The following is a 22,330-nucleotide window of genomic DNA, read 5'->3' on the forward strand; positions in this document are numbered from 1 at the left end:
CTTTTGCGTTTTGCCTTGTGCTGGCTGACACCAATTCCGAACACTTTGGAAAGAGACATTTCATTGCTGTATAAGAAGGGGAATGCGATTCTAGAGTTTGCTGCTGTAAACTGATTAGACACTTTTAACCGCGAGTGTAACCGCTCCGGACAGTTTTACATTGCATGCTATGTTATATTATGTTAGCTTACTAATCATGGCCCATCTGTATTCTGGAAAACCTTCTTACGTTTCGAATTCTCACAAATGTTTGCTTCCTGGATCATTTTCTCCACACTTGGGTACCTCTTGTCAGAGTGAAAGCCATCGAGTTTTAGGGTATTTTGTCTTCTGGGAGCCATTCTAGAGAATAGGCGACAGTGAACAAGAAATATTGTATAACATTGCTGGGTATATAATTGTTTAGTTTATCTCAGTAGGGGCGCACGTGCACTGCATTCACGCCTCTGAGCAGGAGACTAGCTGAAAAGATGACAGTTAAAGAAACCAGGTATTATAGCCCTTTCAGGGCATGCTCGTCAGTATTTTGTTGCTCTTTCTAGTGAAGTTGTGTTTTTAGGTCCGGCTTTAGCAAAGTCACTTCGTTTCTAGTAAAAAAAAAAATACATTCGCTATAAATATTTACTTCCATGGGTTTTCAATCGGTCATCTTCGTCTACTGGCCTACTGTAGTGTCATTCGCCTTTTGCTTCCAACCACCACAGCATGCGTCACAGGATCGGCCCACTTTAGCTAAATTCTGACCTAATTGTGAGTGAGTGCATTGTGCTCTGGCGCGCAAGCGCAATCCCCCGACAACCCCACTCTCCCCCAGGCGTGCAACACCCATTGGACTCAACGGGCTTCAGCCCCCCCCCCCCCCCCCCCCCCCGTCGTGTGTAGCAGCCCGGGATGAGACAGATCCCGGGCACACCAAAGCCGCACCCGAACGTTTCTCAGGTCTTTAACCCCTTCGCTGCGGCGGCAATTCCGCTGCAGCGCTAGGGGGGGGCCGAGCGGCGCTCGCATGCTCGTGACGGAGCCGCTCCGTCACGAGCCGCGGTTGCGCTGTGCTCATGACGGAGCGGTTCCGTCATTGCCCCGCCCGCTTAATAGAACGCGCCGCGCAGGCGCGGCGGCAGGGCCATGACGGAACCGCTCCGTCATGAGCACAGCGCAACCGCTGCTCATGACGGAGCGGCTCCGTCATGAGCATACAAGGGGTTAAAAGACCATTTGAATGTTAATTAGGCCTTGCAGTTGTTTCACCCCTTCTAAGAGCCCCTGCAGCTCCACTCTGCCTACTGATTAAAGGTTAACCCCTCCCCCGACATTTTTTCTTAGCCCCCCCCCCCCCCCGAAATTTGGCTCTAGTTGTGCCTCTGCTCTCTCCCCAATACTCTACGTACAACCCCCCCTACTCTGCGCGCGCACACTTGTGTGTGTGTGTTGCGGCAGCTGCATTGTCAAAATGTAACAAGCATTGGCAAAGCCAATAGGTCTTGTCTTTAGGACCTTATAAGTGTTTAGCCATGCAACACTTGATGTTGTTGCAACAAGGATATTGTGCTGCATAACTAAATACTTATAAGGTCCCAAAGGCGAGACCTATTGGCTATGCCAACTGCATTCTTTTGCTGTGGTTATTTTTCCCCTGTGTTGGAAATTGCCATTTTGCTGGTGTCATGACGAGCTCAACTCGTCATCAGCACAGCTCAACTGTGCCTCATGACGAGCTGAGCTCGTCATGAGCATGGAAGGGGTTAACTACTTCGATGCTGATGACTGAACCGCTCCGTCATCAGCTGCGGTTGGGCTGTGCTGATGACGGAGCGGTTCCGTCATGGCCCGGCCGCCGCGCCTGCGCGGCGCTGATTTCGCGCCTGCGCGGCGCGTTCTATTAGGCGGGCGTGGCCATGACGGAACCGCTCCGTCACGAGCACAGCCCAACCGCGGCTGGTGACGGAGCGGTTCTGTCACCAGCATGCGGCTGCCGCGCGGCCGCCCCGCCCTCTTAGCGCTGCGGCGGAATAGCCGCCGCAGCGATGGGGTTACAAGGTAAAAAGGTGGGTGGTCCAGAATGCTGGCGCCTATGTGGGGGCTGCCTATGCAGTTATTGAGGCTACAGGTTTATGGCAGACGCTATTGTTGCTATATTGTGGTGTACAGCAGCTGAAGTTGTAGGTGTACTCAGGGCTTTAACCCCTTGCCTGCTGATGACGGAACCGCTCCGTCATCAGCTGCGGTGGCGCTGTGCTGATGACGGAGCTGTTCCGTCATGGCCCGCTCGGAGCGCCTGCGCGGCGAGAATTCCGCGCCTGCGCTGAGCGTTCCATTGAGCGGGGCGGGCCATGATGGAACCGCTCCGTCATAAGCACAGCGCAACCAACGCTGGTGACGGAGCGGTTCCGTCACCAGCATGCGGCCGCGGCGCGGCCGCCCCGCCCCTTAGCACTGCGGCGGAATAGCCACCGCAGTGAAGGGGTTAAGTGGGCCGGGTCTCACCAGTGCGGAGCACCACCAGTTTTTTAAAGGATGCCTCGAAACGGGTCTATATCGGGCTCTATTTTGTGCCCTGGCACAGGCGGTCCGTTTGTTTCCGGACTGCAGTGACAGCAGACACATCATGTGCACACGCTCACCTTTCTCACTAGTGGAGAAGGTACTGCATGACATCATGCCACATGAGAGTTGTAGGGGAAGGGAAGTCATTTAATGGGAGTCCTTTTCTCTCTGATTTTCCGTTCTCTTTTTGAAACGCAGCACAAGCAACATTGTCATGGGCTCACCAGGGCTTTGAGTGGAAGCTTTTTCAATATTATTTTGAAGCCATAGTTGCTGCTTACTTATCTTATGCAACTAATAACCATTGGTAAAGCCAATAGTACTGACTTGTTGTAGGTATGATGTTACTTGTTGTATCATATATCTGGATGCATTGGCAGAAACAATAAAATACAAGTTGGGCGGCACACTATGCTACGTACAGAGTTTTCGCTTATGAGTTTTTTAAGCCACGCCCTTATTTACATTGGCCACGTTCCTGTTAGAGACCCCCCAGTTTTTTTATCCCACTTAAAGCCCTGGGTGTACTCCTGAGAATCTGGGTGGTTTGCTACCGCTGAAGGTCAAGGTTTGATACCCGGCTCTGTGACGGCTGTTTCTTCCAGTACAGGGCTGAGGCCGCAAGGGCTGCTTGGCAGGTGTAATGCCCAGGGCTGCGTGCTCTTCTTTGAGGCTGTGAACGTTTGCTGGCACGTGGGTGTGTCTGCAGATCGGTAGCTCTGATTTCACAGCTGAGGCTCTCAGAGCTTGCAAGTGCGTGATCAGAGCGTCAGGTGTGCCAGAAGGCGACAGACTCTTCCTGGTTGAAAGAATGCAGGTCAGAAAGCAGGATGGGCACAGCTAGCTGGCAGGTGTGCAGCCTCCTTTCCCTGTCGCGAGTAATTCTGTTCAGCTCCTGTCCCCGACTTTGCTTTGTAAATTGTGTCGGGACACTGCCTCAATAGATTCGGATTTGAAGGATCTTTTTGTATTACTGAATGTTCTCATTGTTCAATACTAGACTTGACCTTTATTCACAAAGGCTACTTATGTGTATGTATGCATAATTAAAGAATATGTACGTACAAACGTTGCACAATAAATTAACTTCTAATCATTTTGCACCTGTTAGTGTCGTAATGAAACGATGTGTATATTTGTTTTTTAGGAGACATCACACAGAAGGGCTATGAGAAGAAAAGAGCAAAGCTGCTTGCAAGATACATCCCTCTAATTCAAGGTAAGAAAGGCTTAATGCGAGACCGGGCACTAAACAAGGGTAGTCTCAGCTGATAATCCTTGCAAGGATGCATTGCATAGCATTGCAGTTTACGGTGTTGGTAAAACGTTTTGAGCTATACAAAAGATCCTTGGACGCGAGAGCGGCCTTATACCTTGACTCACAGTTGATTTGAGGTAAAGATTCCTACTACTGCCTATTTCATACGCTGATATGGGGAGGGGGTCTATCTAGATAGACCAATGTGCTCTGTACAACCAGAGGTGGTACTGCTGCAGGTTGGAACAGTCGATATCCATCACGTGATGCACTTAATCTGAGGTAGAGTGCATGTGGAGCATTGGGCTAGTTAATCATCTCTCTTCTGTGCACAGAGATGACTGTTTTGCCATGCATCTGGGCTGGCCACGCACACCTGAATATTCAGCTTTTTGGCGAGTCACCCCACATCTTTACTCTGCTCTCTACCCATTTCCCATTGTTTTTCTTTTGCACTGAGGCTCAGCCTTGCCCTCCTTTTATGGTCGGGAAATGGCCCTAGCTCCATTGGCTGCATGCTCATCCATTTGGCTCTAAGGTCACCATCGTCTTGCCTGCTTTAAAACGTTGTGCTGCTCCATGGTTGAAAGTTAAACAGACAGTCGGAAGCTGCAACCTATAAAACAACTAAAAGGTTGCATACTTCCTGAAAGACAGCAAAGCGTCCCTCTTTCTCTGTAGCCTATGAAGTGGTGCTTCCTCAAAGTCAACACTATCACATTTCTTATAGGTAGAGGTGGCCGCAATAAAACCCTTGTTTAACTTAATTTGGCAAAAGGAGCAAGGCTTTTATCAGAGAATTGTCCATGTGTACAAAAACAGCAATATCAAAATATCAGTTTTGTAATAAGTAAAATTTCCCAATCCGATTTAGTTAAAAACAACAACTGATCAAAATAACACATAAATTAAGGAAATCTGATCTAGAGTTCAGGAGGTTTGAAGACCAGAATTCAAGTGCTTTTAGAATCAAAAGCAGTGTTTGGAAGTATTAAAGTAACACCAACAACAGCTTGGCAGAGGTTCTCAAATGGGCTCTTGAGGGCAGTTTACATTCATTGTTGGCACATGCATAACGCATTGCTCTACGTTTTAATAGTGAAATACAGCCACTTACAACCATAGTTTCACTTACATGTAGGTTTAAATGTTATTTAAAAATATCTGATGAATAAATGTCATTGGCACTGATTCTTTGGAACCCAACCCAAAGTTTTCAGTTGTAGGGACCACTTCCTACTTTCCTGGTTCGTCAACGTCTCCGCCTCTTCAGGGTAGCCCTATTGAACCCAAGCAATACATTTTTCCTCATTTTCATGTAGGTTTCATTCCAAGGCCGAAAGTCCAGTCCCCACTGCTCTTGATGGATTTCTTCAGGCTATGCAGCTGGCCCTGGCTGTAGAATCTTTAACTCCTTCCACACTCATGAAGAGCCCAGCTCGTCATGCAGTAGCCTGCTGCTACACTCATGACGAGCTGAGCTCGGCATGAACTAATGGAAATAAGAGAAAGCCAGCGCAGCAGGGGAATTCCCATAGCATTGAATGTGTTAACCGTTTCCCCATCTTAGGAAAGAGGCACTGCAACGGGTAGGCCTCTTTCAGTCAGGACCTTCAAGTGCCTTATTTTCTGTTGGACAGCAAGCGATTACCATCCCTAACCGTCAGAGAAACCGTTCTGAAACAGAAATGAAAGTCAAAGCAGGAGTCCCCACTCATCAGGAAGTGGAACCTATTTCAGTTGTTGATTTCTTCTGTTATAATTGCCTGTCGCCTTGAGCCTGGTTCCATTAGTTCTTACAGGATGTAATCAGCTGTGATTGGTGAAACACCCTGAGTGGTTTCAGCTACAACCCCTGTACATTCTCCTGTCTTTTACAGCACTGTGATCAACATCCTGTTTCCTCGCACTGAGCCTTTCATTCAGTTTCCTCTCTCTTCCTCCTAACTCTTTGAAAACCCAGCCCACACCAGCACCCGCAGGGGTTGGGCACATCTGCGCCCACCCCCTATGGTCAGTAGCTTATGGTCAATGCCTTTTCTAGAGTGTGTCTGAGAACCCATTGCCAGGCAAATGTCATCCCAGAGGGGAACTGAATATGAAAGACTTTGGTCCGGGAAGGCTTTGATCGGTTCTATTTGGTCTTCCCTCACAATAGGGTAAAAGATGTGAATGAATACATTTATTGTACGTTTCTATTTTTATTTATATTGCATATTGCACAGAATTAGAATAACATTTTAGTAGATAAAAAGGGTTTAATAAATGTATACAGATGGTAGCGTATATTAACTGAGTTGCGTCGAACCATGTATCAATAGCATGTTTAAATAACATTGGCATTAAATAGTGTTGACGTGCGACAGATAAATGTGGGCAATTAAACAAAAAATGCACTAAGTCTGGTGGAGACAATGTAATAATAGCAAACAGTTAGATAGCACAAACCACGGAGAAACAATATGTAGGAAGCACAGCAACCAATTAAAAAGTACAAAATCGAATTTATTAATGAGTGTACATAATTAAGATAAAAACATTTTAAACTCAAACACCATAGACATAAAAACAAATTGAGAAAACAATTAATTCAATATAAGAAAAATTATTTTTCTACTAAAGTTACACAAAAAATCCATAAAATAGTGGCAGAAATAATCATCGACGCGCGTTTCGGCGTTTTAACAAGAACGCCTTCTTCAGGAGCCACATTAAAATCTGAAAAACATATGTAAAACAAATTAAAAACATGCCGGATAGTGTTCTGTACTCCTATCATCAATATACAATTACCTATACATAAAACTGTATCTAATGCTGTGCTTACCAAACAATTCTTCCCTACTTGTGCAGTTATTAATTATAGCTGCACAAGGAACAAACTAGATAATTTATATTTGAGCAGTGTTATTTTGGAAGGGCAATGCAGCACAAGGATTAGTGACCCCCATTTGAGTGAGTTGACACTAGGATATACCTATGCTTATAATAAGAGATAGAGAGAACATTTGAGCTGTCTTATTAAGATGTAATCATACCTGACCAAGGGGAACATAGGTGACAGTCTTCACTCTGTATTCCTTAAAAAAGTATCACATAGGGATATATTTCTTGTTATCGGGGAGGCGCAGTCGCTTCTTATTCCAATAAAGTTTTAATCTGTGATAATCAGAACAATTTTATTAAGGATATATAATAACAGAACATATTTTATTTCTCCAGTATTTGGAATATGCTAGGCCTATTTGGCTTACCTAAATTTATTGGTACGTTCAAGATATTCCTTAATTTTGGCATATGGCTCTGATGTTTGATTTTTTTCCCCGGCAGGCTGTCTGAATTTTAGTGCTGGTAGAAAAAATCAGTAAAAGTATTCAGTGTTCTGTATATAAAGATAAGAGAGCCCCAAGCTGATCATGATATTGTCGACTTTTAAATTATCTAACCTTACCACGTGTTAAAGCAACAAGTGTGGTTGCGCCTGCGTAAAATGAAGAATCTTTAAGGCTGTTGATAAAAAAAGACCAGCCAGGATTAATTAATCTATAGTGAAGAGGTTAACTTTCTAATGGAGAGGTTAACTTTCTTAAGACAGATGGTAGCGTATATTAACTGAGTTGCGTCGAACCATGTATCAATAGCATGTTTAAATAACATTGGCATTAAATAGTGTTGATGTGCGACAGATAAATGTGGGCAATTAAACAAATAATGCACTAAGTCTGGTGGAGGACAGGTACATAAGTTATGTTTAGATGATAAATTATCAGCGATTCTCCTGTTTAAACATTTATATTACGGTCAATGGCAAAGCCAATAGGTCAGGCTTTCGTTGTTGTGTGATATGTCAGTATGCAATCATAGAAAACTCACAGAAAGGACCTAAATACTGGTCAGGTGGTACACTGTTTAAAGCGTCAAATGGTATCCTGTGTAAAGTGCAGGAGTTTAGTTCACATGTTTCAAACTGCACCTTTAATTACTTAGGCCATCCCTCTTGAGCAGGATTCCCATTTATTCTTCATTGGCCTCACCCCTTTTAAAGATTCACCTGACCGTTTTGCATCCAATTTAACAGCCCTGCTGTACACCATAACAAACAAAGTGGTCATAAACTTGCTACCATCCTGCATTTAGTTCTAGCATTACAAATGTGTGCAAATTTACAGTTTTGAAGGCAATATAAAACAAAACTCTCAGAAAGGGCTAACGAGGATTATCACAGTGAATGAAAATAGTCTACCACCAAGGTTTGTTAGAGGAGGTGACTAATACCAAAATCCCTGGTCTTCTGTGGTAATCTCTGCAATTTCATGTACAAAATACTTCTCTTCAACCAGCAGCACAATGCAAGAACAGTCCACCTTTGTTGAAGACCTGTTGTTATTAATAAATGCTTCTCACAATAAATCAGCCAGGTCTATTGCCTTTGTCATGACCTCTCATAATAGACAGATCAGAGCCATGGCATCAGACTTAAGCTTTTACAATAAAGGAGCCAGGCCTGTAGCCTTTAATGCTGGCATGTCATCATAACCAACTCCAGTTTACTAGATTTAACATAAGCTTTCCCACAAGGGAACCATCAGGCATATAGTCCTACAACTACAAATGGATGCAAAATTACAGTTGGCAAACAAAAATACTATCTGTCTCAAGAGGGTCTAACCAGGATGATCACAGTGTAAATCTTCTATCTCCACGGTTTGATTGAGAGGGTAGCCAGTGTCAAAACCCTTGCCTTCTATGGTGCTGTGTGAAATTCCATGTAACAAAATACATCTCTGCATGCTTTAATACAGAGTTATAACATATCACATGTAAATGCCCATTGACCTTAACATATGCTTTTGGCAAAAACTACGTCAGCCCTACTGCCTTTATTATAGCTTTTCATAATGAACAAATCAGGCCTGTAGCCTTGATCATTGACTTGCCACCATAAAAATCAACTCAGTAGGGGTTATGAAGCCTAAGCTTTCACAGAACTCAGAAAGTGCAATGCAAGCACTATTTTTCAGAGGAAACACAACTTCTGCCCAATCAAATGCTTTAGTATTCAGTTGATCCGCCAAGTGGCTAAGTCCCTTTCGGTAGTACTTCTGAAAGTTCTTTTCTGTTGATTGCATGTTTGGCGACTACTGCATTGCCATGCCAGGCCTAAAACAAGTACTATACATATCTAGACTGGCTTTAAGATGAAATTGCGTCCCTTCAGCATTCAAATATTTATATGTTGAATCCAGCCTCTTTATCTTCATTCAGTCATTATCAGGATGTGAACGACTAAACTCCAATCCTTTTCCTTATCCGGTTCCTGAATACAGTCTTGTTCATATAATCTATGCAGTTAAGGTCTGCTGCCAAGTGTTTAATAGCATTCTTTGCACAGACCCCGAGGATACTGTGGCATGGACTGACATTTTGCAGAACATTATTGGGTTTTTTGCAGCACCTTATTTTACTGACATGCGTTAATTATCGTCTAATATATAAGGAGTCTGGAGGGGAAAACAACAGACATATGCCCGTCTAATCACAACAGCATAGGGCTCCTCTTCACACAGACAGTTTTTGGGATGACTGTGTTGGGTACAGCCCTCGGGGAAGGGAACTCCTGAGGTAGAACATGATTGTAAGGCCTATATGAAAAATGATGTGGCTGTCTAAATAGGCGGAATCTGCAGACGGGAAAAGAAATGGAAACTGCTGTATCTACAGCCTTTATTCTTGTCCCCAGTGGCTGTCTGTAAGAGGAATATCCCTATGATGAAGCATGCCACTTTTGGGTGAGTGAGGGCTTTAGTCCGTAAAACATAATAAGTCCATACATTTGAGACTAATGTTATGATTTGAGACAGATAACCTGGAGTATTCTTTGTAGTGCTATTCAGTAGATATGCAACATTTTAGCTGGTGATTGGTGGAGGACTGAGGAGATGATACCTCTAATGTTAACATTTTTTTATAGCATGGTGAACTGGAAAAATATGATAGCTAGTGATTTCTTTATGGTTGTCTGGGTAATGGTAGTGCTACATTTGTCCTTTACCAACACTCGCTTCCTATTACAAGCTTTTATAACATATACAATCTATAAGCAGAACGCAACTAATTAACTTGACCAAAGTATCATGCATTAATATAAAATGTATCACAACACTTAGTGACTTGTTCATATTTTTTGTTTACTTGCAGCCCGTAATAAGCGTTTTTCTTGTGTCTGTACTTTATACAAACAACGTTAACAGATGACGATGCAATCTGGGGCACTGTCTGGTCCAACTTAATGCACTGAAATTGTAATGTAGTTGCAATTACATAGCACTTATTACCACAACAATACAACTCGCACAATGCATTAGGGTGTTATAGTAAAGCCCACCACTGGAAACTGGTGTTCCTGATGACCTGGAGCCATCTTGTAATCTCATGAAACATGCATTACACACTTCTTTACTCTAATTTTGTTTCTTTGCCCCAAGTATTCTAAGGATGTCAGTAGAAATGGTTCAATGTGTCCTATTTTGGTAGTGAGGGACCCCCTTTGGGATCTTTAACTAGGTTTCATTGTTCATATAAAGAAATGCCTATGGACACTGCTAAGTTTTTAGGTTGATGCTGCTGGTTTTTCGATTCTGAGCGTGCACTAAGGCCTGCTAACCAGACCTCAGTGCCTTTGCCCTTCCCCTTGAAACTGGTATGTTGAATTGGCTCATACTTCAGTGGCTTAGGTAACTTGTCTGTAAGTGCCTAAAAATGGGACTCAAGGCATGAAATTAGAGGGTCACTCCAGGGCAGCAGCATTGGATGTACCACCATGGGTGTGACATGATTTAAATGAGACTCCCAGCCCGTCCTTTGCAGGCTAAAAAGCAGTTTAACTGCTGGGCCGACTTTGCTTTTTAAAGCAAAGACAAAGCCAGACTGTCCCTGGGTGTATGTGTAAGCCACCTTATGGCAGGCCTATTGAGCCCTAAGGCAGGGTGCCACATTTCCCACAGGTAGAACATGTAATTTGCCCTGGTCCGATAGTAAAAACGCGAAACTGATGTTTTTTTACTGTGGAAAAGCTTGGTCACCCAATTGGCGAGTGCAAAGTTACATGCTGACCCCTCAGCTGCTCTGTTAACTCTGGAATGGTGCAGTCATCCAGGGTATCAAACGCCTTGTTACATTAAGCCCGACTTGATTCTCAGGTCAAAAGTAATACGACAAGTTGCAGTGTGCAATTTATTAAAGTTTCTACTTTATTCCCTTTAGTACCCTGTGTTCGCTGCACATGTGTGTCCGGTCTCTGATACCGCTTTCTGCCCTCCTGGGGAGACGTGCTAACCGTTCCCAGTAAAGATCATAGTAGGGATATTCTCTGGAAGGAGGTGTCTCCTCCCTTTGGCATGAACCCAAACAGGTTTTGGCCCTAAAGGTGAGCCTCAAAGGAGAAGCCACCTTTGAAATGCAAGTTGTTAAACACTTGGGAAAGGGGCTGTTCCATTGTTCAGCCAGACAGGCTTGCGCTTGGAACAGGAGAGGGGAAACTAGTTGCCAAAGCGGTTTTCCAGAGACGTGTAGCCCACTTGATATCCACCCCTCTGGGTAGGGCTAGGTCGCTCCACACACTAGGAGAGGAATCCTGCCATATTGGATGTGGGCAGAATGGTGCACCCTGCCCAGATGCCATCCTGAGCAGGAAGTGGTCATCAGGTGCGAGGGAACCTGGTAGCCCATTGGCTCCCACTGCATCCTGCTTTGAAGGCACCCCTGTAACTGCAACAAATGATGGACGGAATGCTGAATGATTCAAACATTCTCCCCCAGTCAAGAGATCTGGGTTAAATCCATCGCTCTTATGCCCAGTACGCCACCCCAGTTTGGACCCAGCCATATTCAAATCAGTCTTGACCCTGTGCCTCATGGGAACAGTCCAGACCGTACTGCCAAGCCAGGACCGCCCTGGACCGGAAACAAGCATCCTGGGACCGGTTTCGGGGTATGTCAGCCTTCATCATCCAGGCTAGCTTGAATCCAGTGCTACAGTGAGCAAGGGATCCACGTCTGGGCATACCCATCCCACCTAGGGCGAAAAGTGTAACTGCAACAAATGATGGACGGAATGCTGAATGATTAAAACATTATCCCCCAGTCCTGCCGTTGAGACCGTTTTCGGCCCTCCTGGGGAGACGTGCTAACCGTTCCCAGTAAAGATTACAGTAGTGACCTGACCTGGAAGGAGGTGTTGCCTCCCTTTTTTCAAGAACCCACACAGGTTTTGGCCCTAAAGGTGAGCCTCAAAGGAGAAGTCACCTTTGAAGGGCAAGTTGGTAAACACTTGGGAGAGGGGCTGTTCCAATGTTCAGGCAGACAGGCTGGCGCTTGGGACAGGAGAGGGGAAACTAGTTGCCAAAACGGTATTCAAGAGGCGTGTTGCCCACTTAAAAGCCACTCCTCTATGTAAGGGTAGGGCGCTTCACACGCTAGGAGAGGGGTCCTGCCATATTGGATGTGGGCGGAATGGTGCATCCTGCCCAGATGCCACACTGAGCAGGAAGTGATCCTCTGGTGCGAGGGAACCTGGTAGCCTATTGGCTGCCACCCGCATCCTGCTTTGAAGGCACCGCTGGCACCCAAACTCAGATGTTGACTGTACTGGAAGAAGGACTGAAGGACTGTCCTGTCGCACTGTTGAACCTGTAAAGAGAGTCCGGATTGCACCTGTTGAACCTGGTAGCTAGCAAATGGGAGTGACGGTTCCTACTGTGTCCTGCTCTAGGAAAAGTCTTAATAGACCAGCCAAAGCCAGGAAATTCCCAGGGTCAGTGAACTGCCTTCCTGTTTACAGGGACACAACAGCTGAAAAGCCTGCTATGGCACGTTGGTAGCCCAAAGTCTTCAAACTACCGCTGTGCAGCACTAGGTAGCAGAACCCGATGCACAAGGTTGCAACTGAGAATGTCATTGAAGTGCACCTGGGACCTCCAGAAGATGAGTTATCGACCCAAGAAGGATTGGCCCCTGACCACAATACTGGGCGACTGGTAATCCAGTAGAGACTGGACTTCTGCCAGCACTGAGAGGACATTGAAGGATGTTGATCCTGTGACCAGCACCTCCTCACCCCCTTTGTGAACTGAGTGATCGCAGTAAGAAGCCAGTCTTCTGAGCATCTTTCCGCAGCCTTCATCCCTTGCATCAGAACTACTTCCATAGGAAAGCCCTGTAAAGAATAAAAGTGCCTGGAACAGACTTAAGAATGCTTCACCTGCTGAGGTAACTGTTTCCGAGGACCTTGCTGGTCCCCCGATTGGCTCCCCACTGAAGTTGATCCCCTAAAGTGACTCCAAGTGATTGCATTACACCTAGCTCAATAGTTTTAGTGGAAAAGTTTTTAAGTTTCAAATTTGTTGAGTTTGCCAATTCTTATTGGTGGTTGAGTGAAAATTTCTTGTAAATTCTAGATCTCTGGAACCCTCTGGTGGATCTTTTACATTGTGGTGTCTAAAAACAAATGAAAATAGTCTATTTTTATAAATTGGTGTCTGATTCCCTTCGTTTCTTGTCGGTTTCTTCAATTGTTTTGCTTCTGCTCAAATGCTGTACATATGTTCCTTTGTGTAGTCCTTTCTGCTGTGAGGCACAGCTACCCAGGGTTGAGTTGAAGGTATGACAAACAAAACCAAGCGGTCCTAAATGAATTGGTAAGTGTATTACACAGAGAGATCGTACAACCACACCATATAATACACTCCATTTCCTCAGAGGTCACAAGGTTTATTGAAAAAAATTCAAGAACACACTGTAGGTGGAAATATCTTGTGAAACACATATGGAAACTGTATAGGAAATGTTTAATTGCCCACATGCAGTCCTTATTTTTCGGGACTGGCACTTATTTTTCGCATCAGATTGTTACATAGCGCAAGAGAGGGAGAAACACAGATTAGAAAGATCGAGGAAGAGAAAGACTGCAAAACCGTCCCGGAGGGAGAAAGTAGGACCCTGCAAGAGTGCGATAAAGGGGCAGGCAGTGTCTGGTAGTGGATTAAAGAAGCATGAGGTGGATTTAAGACTGCAGCTTTGGTATTCCACCTGCCGGCTTTTCTTAGCACCGGCACGGGCTTCTGAGCAGATTTTGGCACCGGCACTCCTACTTTTACAATGTAAGCACTCCGCACATGTTTGTAGTGTACTGTAATTGTGTTGATTTAGTGCTTACTGCTGCTGGCGAGAAATTGAAGTGCTTTGTTTGTTGTTGGTGATTTGTTATTAGTCTTGTGCTCGCAGGGAAATCATTCCAGGCGCTTTCTTCAGCGCGGACCGCTAAGGGTAACCGTGCCTCCTGCACCCACTAACTATTGCTCTCACTGGAAGCGGAACTGTTCCCTATAGTTTCTGTGCATGCCGCAGGTGCATTAGTTGAATGGTTCCTCGTACGACCTGTAGGTAGATGCGTTTTATCACGGTATGCATGACTACCCGAGCTGTCCCTGCAACTCAGACTCACCTGGAAGACGTTGTCTAGGGCCTCCCAGCTGTGTAGGTTGTTTCCCTATATGAGGATGTACAGTAGAGCCCTTTCCCCACCACGGTGCACAGATAGGGTTGCCCAACTTCCATAGGGCGCGTATTGTGGCGTTTTTCTATGTAGCCAGGTTTGTATGCTCATCAGCTCTTCAAAATTGATAGGAGGGCAAAAGCTCGGTGCCTCTGTACACCGACATTACCGTTTCAGAGTGCGAGGAAGCGTCGGGCCATCATCGCCTCTCCCAACAGACAGCAGGGTAAATAACCAAGGAAGGCCTCCACGGTGGCTCTGCAGTATGAGGGAAAGCAGAGAGCCACTAGCCAGTGACAGGAAAGGGTCAAGGCAATACATTGGTGTACAGGCAGAGAAAGCAAAAGCGTGTCCTTCACTTCCGACCGGTTTTGAAGTTCATAATCCTGCTGCTCGACACCTGACGGGCCCTAGCCTGGTTCTACGTCGCTTACTTTAATGGTCAAAGAGCGGGCAGAGGGATGGTCGAAGACATCTAGCAGGGGAAACGCGTGTGCGCGTCTAATGGCAATTCTAATTAAGAAAATACTGATCCAGGCCGAGCCTCCTTGCGCTCTCCACTCCCCGAAACAGTCTCCGTAACGGGGTCGGAAGTGATGCCTTATTTGGAGCATGTCTCTGAAGGGTGGGCAGCCGGCAAAAAAAGACGCCATTCTGCCGGCTTTTCATCACGCAGAGGCACGTCATAGGTGCTATATTCAAGGCCAACAGGCAGGCTGCATCAAAGCAACAAATAAATCATGGAAGCAGCACTTCTGTTTTTTTTCCCGCTGCACCCATTCATGAAATTACGGGCTTTGCACACCCCCTGCCAGTTTTGCAGTAAATTCACGCTTCGTAAAACCACGAAAAGCTGGTGGGAGGGTCTGGTTAAGGCATGTGTTTACAGCTAAATAAACTGTTGAGTTATGGTGCAACAAGGTTAATTCCTTATACACAGGGTGCTTTAATGAGTTCTGATCGCTAGGTTTTTTTTTAGGTAGCGCTACAGCCAGACAATTTTTCCAATACCTTGAAATAGGATGCTAACCATATAAAACTTCACTATGAGGTGCTCCACCGAATAACTCTTTCTTACCATTAAGTGATGTTTCCAAAGTTTACTTTTAACCTGTGTTAAAACTTGATATTTTTAAATCTGATAATATTCAAAACCTTATAACAAGATGCCTTCTCATAGAGCTACAAAAGGCAGAGGATGCCATTACCTACATATATGGCTTTAGCAGGCTGGGTTTTTTGCATACTTCTCCATAAAGTTTTTTTTTTAAATGTAAACACTAAAAATATGTAATCTGTGTCCACTTGCTAAGATTGGTTGTTTAAAAATAGTAGCACATGTTTGACAACCAAAAGTCATGATCTTGGTTTTTACAACAGTAATGAGGTGAGTCAAATTTCCCACTATTTCTGAAAACAAATTAGTTTTTCTATAAACCCACTTGGATAATATGTAAAACAATATCTGCATAAATCACAGTTAATCTTTCTGTTAGCCAGTGTTGGTAGAGGACAATCCACAGCTTCTAATTGCTGAACAATGTCTGCTGTGGAGGAATGCCAGGATACAAAACTCTTTTTTCCCATTCTCTGCATAAATCTTTTGGGGGTACTCAAGTTTATTTATTTATGATCTTGGAACTCCAAAGAGAGCCACATAAAATTGAAATTTACATTTTCAAAACATTAAAATATGATATACAAATACCCAAAGTAATATAAAACATCAGATAAAACCAATTTTAATAATAATACCCACCATATAAATGTTTTAATACATATCTAAAAACACTTAAAGAAGTTAAAAATCATATGACAAAACATTTCAATTGTTGGTTCATAAATGGAATCTGTCAGTGGGGAGGCAGAGAGAGTAGATAATTGTATACAGATTGGCCTCATCCATTTACGTTGATACAATGATAGGGTGGGACAAATAAACAGCACATGAGTAACATCCTGGATAGAATTATTGCACAAATTACAGACTGGAGAAGAATCATACCATTTAGATAATACGTTGTTTAGAGGAAGTATACCTTGCCTCATTAATAACCAAAAGCGGCGCACTCCATGGGGCAGGTTCCAAGTGATATAAGCCTGTACTTTGTTTATCACACAGGAGTCAATAGATGGGTGAGTGCCTCTCTTTAGAATACAGGCTACCCTATCCCTGGTGAAGCTCAATTTCCAGGTGGCCTGTTTCAAAGTGGCTTTTAATTGATAATGCGATAGGGTGAAAAGTGCGGATTCATCCAGTTGTAGCAAGTCAACCGCAGCTCTTAAATTTTTAACAATTAATGACTGCTCATTTAAACGTCCTAATAATTCTTTCTGGATAAAAGATCGTACTGTACCAGGATCACCCTTTACAAGGCTTGTAACCCATCGCACTATCCCCGCAAGTCCCTGTACCCAGGTACTTCTTGGACCAAATTCCAACCTTAGTGCAGCCAAGGAACAAGCAGAGTTAACTGCGGCTGGGCTCCGTAAAATTTTGCCTTCTATTGTTTTTAAAAAGCCCCATTTTCCTAAGTCAAGTAATTCAATACCATACAACAGGGAGGCAGGAATTTTAGCACGTAATACCTCTAATAACAGTGCAAAATGTCTCCTTCTAGTTGATCTATAGAGGGAACCCAAACTTTTCCCCTGTGTAATTGCTTTATGAATATTATTTTCTATGTGGGCTTTATCACTTAAATTGCTACACACCGTTTTTCCCAAGAAAACATATGATTTTACAAGTTCGTTTTTGTCCACCTACAGACCAAACAAAATTCCCATACTTCAACTTTTTTCTTTCGTGCATGCACATTACTTTACTTTTAGATACATTTATCTTTAAATAGTGGGCCTCTGCATATTCATGTAGCACCTACAGACGACTATTTAATCCCCTCGGCGTCAAATCCAATATTAGTATGTTGTCCGCATAAAGTAAACAAACAATCTGTTTTCCCCACAGTATTGGGGCGGTACCCTCACTTTGGGACAAAGCATGGGGAAGGTCAGATATTTATAGGGAGAATAGTAGAGGGGCCAATAAAGATCCTTGTTTTAGGCTATTTACAGTGGGGATTGTTTGGGAGAGACCTCTTTCCCCTCCCATCAAGACTCTACACCAAGTATCTGTATAGAGAGCACAGACTAACTCCAAGAGGATGGCTGGCATACCCAGGTCCGACAGTTTTCTCCACAGCAAAAGACGATCTACTCTATCAAATGCTGTGGAGAAGTCTATAAACGCTGTGTACACGCTTCCTCCTCTAACTTAAACATATTTTTCGTTTATTACCTGTAGAGCCGTTAGGTTATCGATAGTTCCATGTTTTGACCTAAACTCAGTTTGTTCAAAAGGTAAGATTTTACCCACGTCCACCCAGTCATTTATTTGCATCAAGAGGCATTTAGCAAACACTTTACCTACTGCGTCTAAAAGAGCAATTTGACAATAGTTATTTGGAACATCTCGTTATCCCTTCTTGAATAGAGGGACTAATATACTACCCTTCCAGGATGGGTGGACAGTTTTATTCATATAGCAATAATTGAACACTGGATAAAGGATTTTACTCCACATTGTACTGTTTTGTTTTAAAACCGTATTTGGTTGCTCATCCGGGCCCATAGCCCCGGAGGATCGCATCCCCTTGATCACCATTTCAATATCTTTTTCAGATGGCGAGCCATATGATTAAGGGTCTTCCTTTAGTCCAATACGGACAATTGCGGTTGTATTACTTGCATATAAGTCCTGAATATAGCTAATCCATTTGTGCTCCTCAATGGCAACTCAGTGGTTTTGATCTAGTTCCACATCCCTCCCCGATGAGAGACCAATACGTTCTTACTTGGCTTTTCGACACTGCTTCTCTCAGTTTAATCCAGATGTGATCTTCCCTCTCTTTTCTTAACTTAACCTTTGCCCTAGTCCTTCTCCTCTTCAATAGTAATATTCTACAATATCTATCAGAGGAGTAGTACAAGTACTCTTCTCTAATCTATTTGTTTATTTCAAGATTAAACAGGTGTAGGGATCTGGGGACTACTTTAGTACTTCTTTTTTGATTTGACTTCTTTGCAGTATCTATCGCCTCAATCATAAAAGCATTAAAACTGGCAATTTCTGATCCATTCCAGTTAGACAAATTCTCTACAGTGACCTCTAAGATACTATCTAGGCCCAAGATGGCCTTGGTACCCCAATGACATTTCCCTGATTTCTTAGCAAAACCAACAGCTTCACCGTTTAGTGCCCATGGATCGCTCAAGAGTAAATTTAAATTTACTGTGAGAGTTAATACTTTGTGGTCACTGTAGAGAGATTTGGAAACCTTAAGATCTTTCAATAAGAAGGAGGAACTTCCACTGCCACATAGTCTAGAATAGATTCTCTGCTAGTAGACTTACAAGTAAAGTTCGCCAGTGTATTAGAGGGGAATCTTCCATTTACTATAATGCCATCAACTTTCGTTAGTTCATCAAGAAGCATTTTCCCTCTCTTATTTGTCCTAATATTTTGTGGAAAGAGCGCTTGTGGGATCTTTAGGGATTCTTCTTTTTCCTTATTTCGGAATATGTCCAAAGTAGAATTAGAGATTTTACAATTCAGATCCCCTACCAATACTATATGAGGAGAGAGTTCTACTTCATTAACTTTCTTAATGTATGAGAAAACCTTCAAGAGTACATCGTGACAGGCGTCAGGTGGAATATAAGAGTTTATCCTCGTCAATGGTTTACATTTTACATTATTGCCAGGATTATACTATGTTGTTGCAAAAAAAGGTTACTAGGATCTTTATAGTAGTCATAAATCCATTTTATCTTATTTGACAGCAGGCATGCCACCCCTCCCTTTGCATGTCCTCTCCTGGATGGAATTGCTTTACAATCTAAAGTAAAATAATCCTTACATAATAGTTCCTCTGTACACCAGGTCTCTTGTAGACAAATCATGTTTGCATCTAGTGCACATAAGTATTGTAACTTCTCCCTACTATTCTTTATTCCTGCAGCATTCCAAGATATTATTTTTAATTCATTGCTAGAAGGATGGCTGTTGTGGAAGTTTATTATTAGATCTGCTCGATAGAACCCCAGGTAACCAGTTCCATTTTGGACTCTCTTCTTTGGAGTTCCATTGAAAGGAAAGTGGGATGGAATCTTTAAATTTCACTTGTCTGCCATTTTTTGTAATACAGATTTTTAATTCCTCTGTTTCATACAGGCTATTTCTACTGCATGAATCTAAATGTGTTAACAAAGACTTATCGAGGGCTCTTTTTTGGGGTTTCTCAGAAAATGGGATAACGTCAATCCCCCTACTTTGTAGGCCTTCTGGCCATTGTAATATAAGGTTTGCAATAATTTTGGAATTAAACCTTACCCTCGATTTATAGCCAACTTCTGTTTTTAAGATGGAGACTAAACTTATATCACTGCTTTGAATAAGTTTCAAACTTTCAATCTCCAGAAGACATTTGAGAAGCAAAGTCCTATTTAATATTAAATCCGTATCAAACAGAGGCATGAAATTTAACTAGAGTGTGTCTGAACTTTCCCTGATGCGTTCAACATCAGTAATCTCAGACTTGCCTCTAATTTTTACAATGTCAGAGAAGGGGACAGCCAAAGGATTAAGTACTGAAGAAAATAGGTTAACAGACCTTGGCTGCTCCGCTGTTATAAGTGATGGAAACCCCTCTATTGTGGTATTATCAATAACTGTTATGTGGTATTCAATATTCGAGGGGGTAGCTTCATAGGCGAACATTGGCCCTATTGCTAGATCTTTGATCTCCGGATTCACAAGATCAGCTTCATCTTTCTGGATCATATCTTGTGATACCTTTTGAGGTGTTTCGGGGGAAATTCTTTACTATCTGAGGCCTCAATGTTTTCTTTAACGCGAATTCTCCTTGGCTTCTTTTTTGAGAATCTTCGTATTGATTTCTTCTTTTTCCCTCTATTCTTTTCATTTTTCCCCTTTCTCTCATTTTTTTCCAAGTGTAAAGCTCCTAAGGCATCTTCCTTCTCGTCACTTAACTGGGTTTTAAAAATAGGGAATACTTCCCTGTCTATCCTTTTTGCTGAGTCCACTGAGTCTTTGAGCTGAATCATAATTAACCTGTATAGATTTTGATGAGGGTTCAAAGGTCTTCTCTAACATCACCACTTTATTCATTTGCTTATCAGTTTGAGGATTGCGATCATGATTAATATTGGTTAGATGACTATTAGCATTCTCAACTTTATTCTCCATAGCCTCTTCTACTTTTAATTCTGCATCTACTTATTTAGAATCAGTTTTTAAACTAACCTTCTTCTCCTGATTACTTTTTAACAATACCTCTAATATTTGAGTTACAGTTTGCAACACGCAGTCTGAACCTCCTGCGAATTTTTAAAGTAGCGTTAAAATAGAGGATAATAGATGTTCTAGGGATAATAGTGAGTCTGAGACTAATATATCCTTCCTGAGTATTTGACTGGGTTGGGTATCGTTAATATTTAAATCAGGGCTCATAGAGGTGAGGGAAGGCAAAAGAGAGTTATTTGATTTATTAGATGGAGTACTGCTGAATAATTTTAGTCCTTTAGGAACTGTTTTTGCTGGAGTATTTGCTAGTTCTATAATCTTGCTAGTATCACAAGAAACATATCTCCTGCAGAGTTCTAAATCTAGATCCGGGAGAGTAACATCTTTGCTTTGAACATCCTCAACTGGATAGGACCAAAGGGCTCTTCTATGATTCCATGGGGAGCGTGTGGAGTTCTGTGCAGAATCAGATCTACTGTTTTAAGGGCAGGTCCCAAGGATACTTGGGGGATTGGAGAGCCGATTAGATCCTCAGGACTCCTTGCTGGGTGTCTCTGGGGTTCTTGGGATTCTCGGGATTCTCCTCCTCTATATTTACTACAAGTAGTATGTGATTCTACAGCCTCAACAGTATTTACCATTTCGACATCTTTTCTATTCCCACTCGCATTTTCCCCTCTGTCTCCAGTAATTATGGTATTTGATCCAACTTGGGGACTTTTATCCTTTCCCCTTTCCCATAGACTAAATAGTTGACTTTTTCTTTTCGACAGCATGCCAGAAATATCCTTGTTTCGTAAGGGATTTGATTTAGTTTTTGCACAAGTCCTACCCACCAATAATCGCCCAGACCTTTGTTTTTTTGCTGTCATTATTTTTAAGTGTTATAAAAAAGGGGTGTACTAAAGACAAGGACAAGGACAAATATAATAAAGAAACCAACACATCAAGGGTGGACAATAAGCACTGCAAAGAACGCTGCTGAAATATGTATACCTGTAAAGAATTTTTCCTTTCCTTTCAGACAGTGTTTCAAACAGTTCAATCAGTGGTCAAATAGTGTTTCTCTAAAGAGGTGACATCTGCTGTTAGTTACTAGTTTCTAGTCACGGACCATTGCTGCTACTAACTTTTTCAGGGCACAAATTACAGAGATATTATGGGGTAAACATAAAATTCATACAGTTAATACAGTGGCCATAGAGGACATAAGATGGAAAAATATGTCTGGTTGGTTCGACCTCCGATCCCAGGCCTCCAGGTCTCAAGACAGCCTCCGTTCAAATAGGAGCTCTTTCACCACTGACGCAAGATATAGCCCAGGACCGAGACCACCTAACTTCTTACAAGATTTTTTGGACAATGAATGACACGGCCATTTGTATAATCCCTGCGGTACAATTTCTGTCTCTGTCTCTGACCCAGCTATATCGTCACGTAGAAAAGGTGGTAATGCACTAGATGGGTGTGGATTTACCTCTGCTCCTCTTGCATAGGCATGCAGCAGGCAGCAATTCTCCCCCCCCCCCCCCCCACCTTACTCGCTTGCTTTCGCTCCCGTGCTCTGCTCTATGTCCAAGATATTCCCTGCAGCCACAGCCTACCCTCCCCCCCCAGCTGACCGCTCATGAAAGCCGGGGTGACACAAGCC

The 22,330-nt window shown here is 43.1% G+C and overlaps 1 protein-coding gene across 4 annotated transcripts in view; it reads left to right on the top strand.

Annotated features, from left to right (window-relative positions):
• DIP2A (DIP2 acetate--CoA ligase A) overlaps nt 1-22,330 on the top strand; it is a 964,533-nt gene that overhangs the window by 146,664 nt on the left and 795,539 nt on the right. For all 4 annotated transcript variants that reach the window (XM_086956246.1, XM_086956248.1, XM_086956245.1 and 1 more), the window contains exon 2: nt 3,692-3,763. In XM_086956246.1, coding sequence (XP_086812372.1) covers nt 3,692-3,763 — 72 coding nt within the window. The remainder of the gene's footprint in view (nt 1-3,691; nt 3,764-22,330) is intronic.

The sequence above is a fragment of the Lissotriton vulgaris genome, chromosome 2_1, assembly GCF_964263255.1.
Source record: "Lissotriton vulgaris chromosome 2_1, aLisVul1.2, whole genome shotgun sequence".
Lineage (NCBI taxonomy): Eukaryota > Metazoa > Chordata > Amphibia > Caudata > Salamandridae > Lissotriton > Lissotriton vulgaris.